The sequence below is a fragment of the Ananas comosus genome, linkage group 7 (assembly GCF_001540865.1).
Source record: "Ananas comosus cultivar F153 linkage group 7, ASM154086v1, whole genome shotgun sequence".
Classification (NCBI taxonomy): domain Eukaryota; kingdom Viridiplantae; phylum Streptophyta; class Magnoliopsida; order Poales; family Bromeliaceae; genus Ananas; species Ananas comosus.
This window is the reverse complement of record NC_033627.1, coordinates 6,249,551-6,263,057: the sequence shown is the minus strand read 5'-3', so window position 1 is coordinate 6,263,057 and position 13,507 is coordinate 6,249,551. Positions and strand designations below refer to the sequence as shown.

Here is a 13,507-nt window from a genome sequence, read left to right as displayed (position 1 = left end):
TGCTATCAAGGTTAAGTATGCCAATGCAAGGTGAATATGCTCCTTCACGGCTACAAGTATAGTATGATGTAACAAGTAAATCTATTAAGTATACTACAGGTCTCAATACCTCGAAGCCACACCATGAGTATGTCAAGTAATCCAACTACCATAATCTGTCTAGTAGTGATTCACATTTAAGATTTGATGTCAAAGTTCAATCTTGTTTTAGGACCTATATGAGTGTAATCCAGCTTGTGGCGCTTAAGTGTCGGTGGTAGCTCCAGCATTCCCACTCTGGAAATGAGTCTATCCCTCCCGATCCCGTAGGTTTCTCGATACCGCACGAGCGAGCATAAGTCACGTAGGCTAACTTCGGAGTGCCGGCTTGTAGGGAGCGACCCTCACAAGCATGTGCGAATGAGCACAAATGGCAAGCAAGCAAGTCATCGTCTCAAGTATCCAATCCTTATGTCTCTAACATGGTAATAGTCACTAGTAACCCAACGGTCTAGTTCTATATCTCAATGTGATGTTCCAACACTCACTATGCTTAGTGCCTCTTTATGACACTTGAGCCTTGCTATAAGTTAAGCACATTTCATATTCTATATTCCATTTATGACATTAATACTAGGTTCATTTATGGTCCGAGCTCAATGTCCCTTTATGACATTAGCCCAATCATTCTCAAATAGTACAAGTCCCCAAGCCTTTTTATGGCTTACTAAAATCCCTTGTGTTTCAAATGCATGCAAGCAATGCTCATTTTCACTATAAGAATTATGGTCCCAAGTCCCACACAAGAATGCTAAATGCAACATAAGCCCCACATGCAAACTCTCTACTACATAGAAGTCCGAAAGTTCATTACACATAACATAGGCATGCTAAGCATTCTAAAATTCACAATAAATATATCTAACATGAAAATGCATGAATTTCCACCGTACGACACATAAGTCATCAAATATGCGAATTTCTTATATTTTAGACTAGGTCAAACCTACCGAACATCGCGCAACCCTTCATTTGCCCCAATGAAGATGTCCACTAAGCTCCTAGCACCCTAAAAGCATCGAAAAGTGAGCTACAAGAAGTAAACGAACAACTACTAGCTCAATCATTAACCATCTAGGCATAGAGGGCTAAACTCTCACCTATAGTGTAGAAATCCCTCTCCAAAGTTCAAATGGAAGTTAAATCCCTTCCAAAGCAACCTAAACCAAGGTTCTAATCCAATTAGATTAGCTCCAAAAGCTCCAAATCAAAAAAGCCCCAAATAAATCCTAGATTTCCCATTCTAGGGTTTCATCTCCCAAAAACCAACAAAACTAGGTCTAGAGGGGAGAAATGAGCAACTAACCTTCTTAGAAGCTCCTAACCAAGCTCCAAGAGTGAAGATCTCCTCTCTAGCAAGCTCCAAGTCCAAGCCTTCAAGCACCAGTGGGAAGAAGAGAGGGAGAGAAAGATGCTCCAAGTCCTCTAGTTGATCTTCTTCTCCTACCTTCCTTCTTCTCCTTCTCCTCTTTCTTCTCCTTCTCCTCCTTCTCCTTCACCTTCTCCAACAAGGGTGTGAGGAAGAGAAATGAGGGGGAGAGAGAGAGGGAGATAGAGAGGGTGAAATGCCCATATAGGCCCTCTAATGCAACAAAATCCAGAAAAGCCCCTCAACTTTGCAACTATTGCAAAGTCCGGTCTGGGCTGTTTTCGGGCAGAGGGACCGGTCTCTCCCACCAGGGATCGGTCCCTCAGGACCCTCCCGCAAACACGCGCTCGGGAACCGGTCTCTCTGACCCGGAGGACCGGTTGCCTCGCAGTCTGCCGCAACCACAGCCGATGGGACCGGTCTGTCCCACCAGGGACTGGTCCCCGAGAGTAAAACTCTCAGGACTTAGCCAAAAATCCACATTCGAACCGCGGGTTGGATCGCCGTCTACGACCCTCTACAAAGTGTGAAAAAGTTCGGAACCCACATCAAACACTCGAACCTCGCAATTTGCAAAGGTCCAGTGTGCTACACATACAACTCTCTCAGAAGTTGTAATGCAATTTTCAAGTGCTCGTGTTTCGCATCACTCCGGGAGTAAATCAGGATATCATCAATAAACACCACTACAAATCTATCCAAGAATGGCTTAAATACCCGATTTATTAAATCCATAAAAGCAGCAGGGTTATTAGTCAATCCAAAAGGCATCACTGTGAACTTATAATGCCCGTACAGTGTCCGAGAAGTCGTCTTGGGAATGTCCTCGGTCCTCACCTGCAGCTGCTGGTAATCTGACTGCAAATCAATTTTCGAGAAGACATAAGATTCTTGCAGCTGATCAAAAAGATCATCAATGCGCGGCAAAGGATACTTGTTCTTGATGGTCATTTTATTCAACTCTCGGTAATCCACATAAAGTCTAAGTGAGCCATCCTTCTTCACGAATAACACCGGTGTTCCCCAAGGCGACACACTGGGTCTTACGAATCCGTTATCCATCAGATCCTAAAGCTGCACCTTAAGCTCTTTCAGCTCTGTCGGTGCCATTCGATAAGGTGCCTTTGAGATTTGCGCAGTTTCTGAAACCACGTTAATCACAAACTCAATCTTTCTATCCGGTGGCATAGTCGTCAACTCAGGGGGAAAGACATCCGGGAACTCGCGAACCATAGGGATATTCTCAAGTCCCGGTGCCGCTGTAGGCACTTTTGCAGCAGTTGCCAGAAAGGCAATACATTCTCGACTCATTATCTGTCTAGCCCTCGGCGAAGAGATCCAGGTGGCAAACAATGTACTCTTGCAGTCTCTGTAGATGAACTCCTCCTGGCCTGGCTCGCAGAACGTCACCGTCCTAGCTCCACAGTCGATCGTAGCGTAGTATCGAGCTAGTCAATCCATGCCGAGCACTACATCAAAATCATGCAACTGCCTCAAGACCAGCAGGTCTGCAGGCATAATCCAAGGTTCCAACTGCACCAGATAAGCCCAACAACACTCAGCCACATGCAAAACATGGTCGGGAATCTGCACCTCTTGTGTATATAATAATGGCCCTATCTCTAGCCTATGCAGTGATACAAATGCTCGACTAATAAAAGAATATGATGCACCGATATCAAATTATGCACGAGCTCTAATGCCAGAAATTAAAATGATATCTGTCACCACACAATCTGCTGCCGTGGAGTCCTCGACCTGAGTTGCATAGACTCTGCTGCTCTGCGCTTGCTGTCGTCGCTTTCCCTGTCGTGGCACTGAAGCCCTATCTGCCTGGCTATAAGTTGGTGGTGCTTCGAATGTCTGCTGGGGTACCGGAGGGGCCGACGCCATCGAAGGTGCTGGCGATGCTGCTCGGGGACAAGCTGCTCGTTGATGTCCTAGCTGGCCACGTCCAAAACATTGGCCCTCTCTCTGCTCGCATTGTCGAGACCAGTGCGGTCCCCACAAATGATGCATCGCAGAATCCTCTGTTGCTGTTGCTGCTGACGGGATCCACCAGACCGTTGTCGCCCCGAGGAGCCACGACCCTGGGAATGTGACCGTGGAGGCCTCGGCGAACATCTGTCACTGGTCTGTCCCCCGTCGTCTGGGGCCGGGTGCTTTCTGTCCTGACTTTGTCCCGTCATCGTCGCCCGCTCGCTGACCGCTGTAGCTCCTCGCTCAACCCACAGTGCCTGCTCGATCGACGTATCCAAGGTCTGCAACCTCTACGCCTATACCGATGTGATGATCTCCGGCCTCAGTCCTCTCTCAAACCTTACAAGCCTCATCCCTCGCCGCAAATGGTACACAGTTCAGTTGTCTGGTAAACTCTCGGGTATACTTCTGCACTGATTGATCCCCCTGCTGCAGATTCTTTAGACTCTCCTTGAGTTTCTGCTTTACGCTATTTGGGAAGTAGGCCTTGTACAGCATCCCACGAAATTCATCCCATCTCATCTGCAGTGCATCCAAGGATCTGTTTTGCCGCATCCTCCTCCACCAAGCATGTACGTCTCCCGCCAAAGTGGACCTGCTCTCGCTTTGGTATAAAAAGATCCTTAAACAACTTCTCCATCGCACACACCTATGACTCCACAATCCAAGACTCGGTGCGGCTACTATCAAAGTGAGGGGGATCAAATCAGCAAAAACTAGCAAGCCTCTCGGTCACCTGCTCCTGCTCGGCCTTTGTCATCTGCCCATCTGAACGTGATGTCTCTCTAGTAGGTGCAACAGGTACTGTGGGGGCTGTCGCTGGTGGGGGTGCAGCTGCGGCTGGTGAACCCACTGGGGTAGTCGAGGGTGGCTCCTGGGGCACTGACTGTCACGCCCCGAGCTCCGCCAATTTGGTCAGATTCGGGCACGCCGACAGACCGCCGAACGGACAGAGCTTTTCCTGTACGTCCTAGGCGTCACAATCCATACGATGCAGTAGAAGAGGTCCCAACCAGGAACAGCATTCAAACATTGATTGCATAAGTATCAAAAACATAAAAGGCTAACTATGCTATTACAAGCATTCATCTCAAGATTTTACATCTAGAAAATTTCAAATACCTTTAAGTTATTACATAAGCCTTTATACAATTTACAACTTATACAATCTACTATAAATTTATTTCTTTCAATTTATACATTCTGAGCTAGACTGCTGCAGGGTACTGCTATCTCTGGTCTCGGTGGTAAGGCGCTATCTACTGAGCTACGCCCTGTCCTCGCGCCGCTGCGCCGCTCACGTGCGAACCTGTACCCTAAAAAACAACACGGGGGTGAGAACTATATAAATATAGTTCCCAGTGGGTACGGCCACCCAAGGGAAGAGCTCGACTCACCAGGTCCAAAGGAGTCACTGTAACATGTTAGTCCAACAGATATTCACAAATAGTAAATGCAGATATTAAAACATGTATGCCTCACGATATGCAATATGTAAATCATGCAACTATGTAACAAGTAGATCTACTGATCTTACTTTCTATCTTTAACCATTCTTTACTTGTAGCCGTTCTTTTCTTTATTAGCTATTTATGCTCATTAGCTATTCTTTATTCTTTATTCTTTATTCTTTATTCTTTATCATATTGTGCTCACTGGTGATTCTTTCCTAAGGTTACTTTACCTTAGCCATCTAGCCACTCGACTCAGTCTTGAGTCAATCATCTGCGGAGTACCGCGTCAAGTCAGGCTCAAGGTGAAGGACGTCTTACAAGCACCTCAGCCTTAAGTCCACGCGACACTAGGTCCATCACAGGGAGAGGAGAACCGTCGATCCCCGTGACCCTAAGTCGCTCGAGCTGAACAGGCGAGGAGAATCGTCAAACCCGTTGAGCTCACACCGGGAGAGGAGAACGGTCGATCTCGTTGAATCACTACCGGGAGAGGAGAACCGTCGATCCCGTAGTTCTGATTCACTTGTTTCCTGGCATACCGGGAGAGGAGAACCGTCGATCCCGTTGAATCACTACCGGGAGAGGAGAACCGTTGATCCCGTAGTTCTGATTTTATTTTTGCCAACAATACTGGATTCCGGAACCCGCTTTCACAACTTAAGGGTTTAATCTTTTACCCTATGTTGACGACCTTTCTAGGTCTAAACCAATCATCTTTATGTGGTCTTTCTACCTCTATAATCCAAAACTTAGTCCAACTTTACTAAGTGTCACAATATGTCATAACCTAGGTATCCAATTACACTAGGTTCTATGTCATTTCACCTAGACCTCAACTCTAGGTTTATTCACTTGACCTATGTCCAATGACACTAGGTTTATGTTATCATTCATAACTTAGTTCAATTTCTACTAAGTGTCACTATATATCATAACCTAGGTTCATTTACGCTAGGTTTCATATTCTTTTCACCTAGATTTCGACTCTAGGTTTACTAATTCAACCTATGTTCAATAACACTAGGTTCCTTTCATGTCCAACCTATGTTTAATAACACTAGGTTCAATTCATGTCCAACCTATGTTTAATAACACTAGGTTCATGCCACTCGATCTATGTATCATCCTAGTTATCCACGCCTAGGATTACAATTTACGCGCTTTCATTTACTTTGTCATCGTCGAGATTTCTAATCAACTAGAGTTATCGACTTTCATATAACCTGAGCTATGATACATTCATATGCATCTAGCAATCATATTCATCTAACATGATCATCAATATTCATATATGCCTTAGCCTTAACCACAATGTATTCATATGCACTTAGCATTCACTTTCATATATGTCTAGTCGTATGCGTCTAGCATTCACAATTCATGCATTCGTAGGTATCTAGCATGTTTATCACATGTCAATATTCATTCATCATCCAATATGATTATCACTATATTTGTATGCACGTTCCAATGATAAATAACTTTACACGATTCATGCTTTCATCTTATCAATCATAGTTTACACTAAACATATATGCGTCAATGAAAACCATACATTGCTTTGGCATGGAAGCGACCTAATCGCTTCGGTAAGCACAACCTACCTTCAGTTGATACTGGAATGCGAGAAATCCGCTTCTCGCACCTTCCCGAGAACCACGACCCGCGCTCGTGCCAATTGATGCCGAAAACGTCCTTTTGGCGATATCTTCGCGTAGGCTCGACGGATTGCCGAACCGACTTCGCAAACGCGTTTGTTGTACCCTCAATTAGGTTTGTACGCGGTCAATTTCGCGTTAGGACTTCAATCCTGCAAAAGTGCATTATCGAGTCAGTTTTCTACTATAGAGCAATTCAACTTTCATTTCATTTCATCTCTTTCTCTTTCTTTCATTTATTCTTTTCTTTTTCTTGCTTTTTTTCTTTCTTTCTTTCTTTCTTTCTTTTCTTTCCTTCTTTCTTTCTTCCTTTTCTTTCTTTCTTTTCTTTCTTTTCTTTCTTTCCCTGCAACAGCAGCTTCTGCTGCTGTTTTGCTCGCAGCAGCAGCTGCTGCTGTTCAGCTTGCAACAGCAGCCAAGTGCTGCTGCTGCAGCTGCTGCTCAGCTTGCAGCAGCTGCAGGATGCTGCTGCTGCTGCTCCTGCCTTGCTCGCAACAGCAGCAAGGAGCTGCTGCTGCTCCTGCTCACAGCAGCAGCAAGGGCTGCTGCTGTGCTGCTGTTGCTCTTGTTTGCAGCAGCAGCAAGATCTGCTGCTGCTGCTGCTGCTGTTTTCAGCAGCTGCTGCTACTTCTGCTGGCTGATGCTACTACTCCAGCTACTGCTGGTGTTGCTGCTGCTTGCTGATGCTACTGCTGCTGCTGGCTGCTGCAGCTGACTGCTCCAGCAGCTGAGCTGCTGCTGGCTGCTGACTGCTCCAGCAGCTAGCTGAGCTGCTGCCCTAGCAGCAGCTTGCTGCTGGCTGAGCTGCTGCTCCAACAGCAGCTTGCTGCTGCTGCTGGCTGCTGGCTGCTACAACCAGCAGCAGGGAGAGAGGATGAGAGGGAGAGATATAGAATTCTCACCTTTCTTTTTTTTTTTTCTTCTTCCACTTTTTCTTTTCCTTTGCTCTCTCTCTGCTCTCTCTCTCATACGTATGGAGTGAAGAGGGTGCAGAGGGGATAAGCATGAAGAGGGTGCCCTGGCTGAGTAGTGGAATTCCACTAAGCCATATGAAAATTACCATAATGCTCCTCGACTTATACTCCGTTTAGCGACATGGATCAAATACCTTTCGCAGGCCCTTCCAAATGTCCGATTGGGCTCAAATTTTACAGGCATGTTCGGTTACACTTAATAAGTCCAAAGAAATTTTAACATTTCAGTTCCGACCCCATTTGGTCACCGCGAGCTGTACCGAACTGCTATCTTAATCATATAGCTTGCGGATCCTATTTCTCTCTCTACGGGTGTTAGAATAATGTGAAACTTTAAATCTAGCCTCATAAAAATATTCCTGACATCTCCGCCAATTTTCATAATATTTCTGACACTGTGCATTTTCTGCTAATTTCTCAGTCCCGTTCTTTACAGAAAATTTCAATTCTTCTGTTTTCGCTCCGATTTCAACACGAGTCATTCCAGACTTATGTTTTACACCCTTAAGTCCAATCAAATGGTATCTCACACCATTTTATATTATTTTGCTCACTTTAATTCTTTTAATCAAAGTTAGCGTCGGAAATCCGCAAATTCCTTTTAAATTTCGTTTCGCGCCCAATTTGCGCCGAAACACTTATTTATCTCCAGAATTCATTCCCACGCATCACAAATCACTCGGGGATGATGTCCAACCAGCTCAATTCTCACTTTGATCCCCTAGATCAAAGTTGACATCGCAACTCCCAAATTGCCATATATTACACTGACGCTCCGGGTGCCATGCTCGGCTGCTGTGTGAATGTGTCACACATCCTCTGCAGTAACGCACCCTGCTGTCTGGTCGCCGCGGCCAAAGCAGCTAACTGCTCTCTCAAATCCGAGGGTGCACTAGGTCCCGCCTGTTTTGGCACCTCTGGAGGTGCGGGATGATCTTGCGTCGATGGTTGACCTTGGCGTCGATAAGGTATCATGGCTACTTGAAACCAAGACAATTGTTAGATACAAAACACGAAGCAACCCTCCACCCAATAAAGCGAAAGTCTAAAAGGTCATCCCTGTTCCTCCGCAAAATTATGCCTTCTGCAATTGACATATTTCATTTGGCGGAAACAGACACTCCTTCAGCCAATCCCTCCACTCTAGGAGTTTAAACAACTCAATTACCGACTTTCGCAATAAGTCACGTCTCTCACGTCTTGCCTTCCTAAGGTCTGCCAAAGCCTAAGGTTTTCTAGCTCCCAACGATCTAATCCTAAGCTCTGATACCAACTTAATCTGTCACGCCTCGGATTACCACGTTTCCCAGGCTCGCCAACAGATCCGTCGTATGCATAGAAATTTTCCGTGTATATGAAGTGTTAGTTGTACCTGCAAACAGAATATAGCTACTACAAGAAGTACAGAGCTGCCAAAACTGAAACATATATAAATAAAAAGTCTTACTGTACATACAAGTTCCAAAATACAACCCTGACCATCCAACATCCAAGGTACAACCACCTCTCAGAGAGTAACACTAAATACACTATGTACATGACGACATTTAAAACTATCTCTTGCAGGGGTACTCCTCTAGTAAGGTGACCGGGGAAGATAGGGATCTAGTTCGCGACTCCCTTATCTCGATCAAAAGCAGCAGCAGCAATTGACGGCTCTGCAAGAAAAGGTGGCAACAATGGGTGTGGGAACTACTGCAAAATAAAGTAGTCCTCATTGGGTTCCGTCACCGACCCTAACGGTCTACCCACTAAGTCTACAATATGAGTAATAAACTGATAGTTAAAAAGATAGTAAAATAAGCTGGAAAAAACTCTGCAGCTAAATGCTACTATATTATTGCTATACATACTATGCTCTCTGTAGACATATAAATGCATCACTAGCTGCAAATTAGCCACAACTGGCCAGTCCCACTTATGCCCAAACTACACCGCACACCGCCCACGGAGGTGGCCAGTCCAAGAAAACCGCCCAAACGGGACTGTTGCGACATCAACGCAAGAAAAGCCTCGCTCTGGAGCGGCACTCAGGGGAGCTACCCAGCCGAGCATGTAAGCGTGTCTCTATCGAGCTCAATTAGGCTCACGTAGGCTATAATCAATACAAATGGGTCAAACTGGTTTAACAACCAAGGCTCACGTGCCCTCGGCACAATTTGATACAAGATGTAAGAATCTTAGTCCGCCGTCAGCCCCTCAGCATGAGCGTAATCTCAACCTACACTAATCTAAGTATCCACGATGCATTAACAGCGGTGAAACAAAAGAAAAGTCAGCTCCGAAGCTAAAGCTGATAATTTTTCGAAAAGTGACAGGTGTAGGTTTAATAAGTTTTCTCCTAAGATCCCAGTTCAGCAGATAATAATCATCATAGATTAACTAAGGCATGCTCCAAAACTTAGATTTCATCTATATCATGAAAATCTACAGTTTGAGCTAGTAAACAGGATGATTATATGTAAAACTATACATGCTGGGGTTTCAAATACTTAGAAGGAATTCCGAAGGCTTCGGACAACATTAACTGTCACGCCCCGCGACCAACCGCCAATTTGGACCGGGTCGCGGCGCCGCTAACAGACCGCCGAACGGACCGGGGTTTCCCCTGTACGCGGACAGAGTCTCCCCTGTACGTTCTAGGCGTCGCAATCCAAACAATACAACGAGTGTTCCAACTAGGAACTGATAACAATCCAGATTGCAAAGGAAGTATCAAATACATAAAACTAACAGCTATTACAAGCATTCATTCACATTCACTTAGTACATCTCAGTTCAGTTTACATTTTTACTTCCAATTACAATCACATTATTACGTCATTTAATTTTACAAGTTTGATACATTTTGATTCTTGCCTTCTAGACCCCTAAGCTAGACTGCCTCAGGGTACTGCTACCTCGGTTTCTGTGGTAGGGCGCTATCTACTGAGCTACGCCCTCACCTCGCGCCACCGCGCTGCACACGTACAACCTGAAAACACCCCAAAACCACGTGGGGTGAGAACCAACTCCATGGTTCCTAGTGGGTACGGCCACCCAAGGAAAAAGCTCGACCGATAGGTCCGAGGAGGCGCTGCAACATGTTAGTTCAACAATATACAACAGATATATATATTCAATTGAAATACATGCCATGCCTCACAATATGCGATATGAAAGCCATGCAACTCTATGCAACATCTAGTAGATCCATAGATTCTACACTTTACTTAGCTACTCTTAGCTTACAACTTTACTCTAAGGTCTCCATTACCTTAGGATCTCAACTCAGTCCACTGGCTTCTAAGGTCTCTATTACCTTAGCTCAAGCCTCTATCTCTAGCTCATAAGGGTTCCTCTACCCTATTGATGCTAACCACACGACTCGGCTTCGAGTCAATCATTCGCGGATAGCCCGCGCACTGGCTGCTCATCAGCCTACCGCTCTCTCTGTCTCAGCCCCCTAGCGGCGAGGTCGTCGCACACACTAAGCTCGGCTCAAGTCGCACGACTTGACCATCTGGTGGCGATCGCGTTGCACTTACCCAGCGTGAGCTCGAGTCCTGACACACCGTCTGGCGGCGAACGGATCGCACCACACCCAACAACGGTACATGTCCGAGACCCTCCCATACCGTGCCCCCAATATGTGCCGTCCCGTGCCGTACGGCACGGGGCGGCACTTCAATCCTTGCCGTAGATCTCATGCACCACCTACTCACTTTTGAATCCACGAACGTCACTCGAATCCACAAGCAACAACTCTTGAATCCACGAAATGCCTTCAACACATCAAATCCATGACGCACACTCCATTCAGAGTTAGAAGAAGAAGGGTGGTGGTGATTTGTTGCTTAGAGAATTATGAGTGCACCGTGGAAAAAGTCTCTAAGTAATGGCCAACTCAATTCTCTATGTCGACATCAAGTTAGGGTGCCTGGGAATTAATTCGGGAGATGTTTTATGGAAGAAAAAGAGCAATCTCAAGCCTCTAGGGTTGCTCCCTGGTGTATTCTATTTGAATTACTACGTTTGAGAACTCTATACATATTTACCTTTGGAATTCGTATAAGTCGTATTGGAACTCTATGACATGATTTGGAAACCTTACTCTGGAAGACAGATGTATGTTCCGAAACATCAGACCTGGTTTGGAACATCAGACCTGGTTTCAGAACACCAGTGTAACTTCAGTTTTTACAATGTTCTATTTCAGAGGAATGTTGAAGTTAGTTTCGAGAAGCATGTCATCTTCCGGAACTCAGTTCCTTATTCCGGAACATCATGCTAATACTCACGTATTAACATTTAGAGTTCTGAAAACATGATTCTAATCCACACATGAATATTTTTAACCTGTTCCAAACTATAGATGTATGTACTAAAATCACCACAATTAAAATTTACCGAGCATCGTGAATTTGATTCTTCGAGTCTTCGAGTCTTCAATATTCAACTTCGTGGCTCGAACTCTTCATGAATCCAACTCCACCGTCGCTTAATATGCCAATACTAAACAAGTTCTATAATGAGAAATTTTACACGTTCAATAGAATATAATAAAAAACAAAAAATTGATGAAGTTAACATCTTTTCTCTCTTACAAACTTTTTAATGGCACATAATTTTCTGCTGTGACATTGATCAGTTGTGTATTATCTATATTACAAGAATTCAAACTGATTGAGTGATTCTTTTACTTCCAAGACAAGGACTTGCTCGCAGCTCAGAGTGCTTGTGTGATTGTGTTGCTAAATAGTTGTAGTCCGAGAATATTTTTCTTTGTATATCGGCATTTTAGTAAATAGGCATTTTATCTTTTTGGTACTTATTAAAAGCTACTGTATCATGTATTCTTGAGCTAACTCTTTTATTATTACAGCCTATGATGCTCAAGTTGCTGGTCTGTATTATGCGATTCATCAAATTGACACAGGATTTCAGGTTAGTATTGTGCTTGACTCTAAACTTTTCTTATGTCTTTTGGGCATATTTTATTTTGTAGGGGTGTCATCATTGTTCGAACTTTTAAGCTCTAATGAAGGGGGGCATAAAAGCATATGGTGTTATCTTGTAGAAACTAGGGAATACTATGTTTGGAAAGTCAAAGGTGCAAATCTTTGTGACAATAATTTTGCATTTTGTAGACATGGTACTTTGATTTATCTTTAATACACTGCGAGACTATATCATAAATGTCAAGATATGGATCTACATGCAACATTTTACAATCCATTTATTCTTTCCATTTATGGATAATAAACTGTATTAATTGATGAGGATCTTTCTGTAAAGCTCTGAAACTTTCATCAGTGAACATTACTTTGCTAAAACTATGCAGAATATAATTTAATAATACTTTCATTACATCTTTTTGTTATAGTTTAATAATAGGAATGCACTTTTTTTTTTTGAATATTTTTTCAGGTGATTCTTGTTGGGTATAATCACAAAATGAGAATCCTTTTGGAAACAATTGTTGGTAAAATGAGAGACTTTGAAGTTAAGCCAGATCGGTTTTCAGTCATCAAGGTAATTATGCTCTGACATATCACAGCAGCAGTTCGATTAGTATTTTCTTGAATTTTCATTTATTTATATTCTAGCACCGTATTTTGTTTTTCCCCGTTGCTGGAGACTTAGAAGGAGCTTCTGCTTTTGTCCTTCTTGTTATGTCAGTAAGATTTGGAGTGACATATGATGAACATCTCGAGTTGAGACATCTATGAAAGGACATTTTTATTTTATATCATACTATCTGTAATTAACTTTCACTCTAATTGGCTGAATGACACACTACTATCGTAAAGGTGTAAACCTCCAAATTTTCCTTTCAGCCTTGGGCCAGTATTGATGGTTAGATCCATGAAAGTCAGTTTCTTAGAGTAGCTTAGAATGTACAATCTTGTATGGATGGGAAAATGACGGATATGATGGCTAGACACTTTCAATTCATGATGACCCTACATAGATAGATTAGTAGACGAGAGAGATAGAGAATTTGTTGTTTACACATTGGATAGAAATAGGAAAGCAGTTATTGTAGCTAAT

General features: G+C 43.7%; 1 protein-coding gene across 7 annotated transcripts in view; it reads left to right on the top strand.

Moving 5' to 3' along the window:
* The window catches only part of LOC109712862 (insulin-degrading enzyme-like 1, peroxisomal), a 107,471-nt gene that overhangs the window by 57,971 nt on the left and 35,993 nt on the right, over positions 1-13,507 (top strand). For all 7 annotated transcript variants that reach the window (XR_002216988.1, XM_020236651.1, XM_020236650.1 and 4 more), the window contains 2 exons: positions 12,339-12,400; positions 12,884-12,988. Coding sequence is in view for 6 of the 7 variants with exons in the window: in XM_020236651.1 (XP_020092240.1) it covers positions 12,339-12,400; positions 12,884-12,988 (167 nt within the window). In the remaining variant the exon portion in view is untranslated. The remainder of the gene's footprint in view (positions 1-12,338; positions 12,401-12,883; positions 12,989-13,507) is intronic.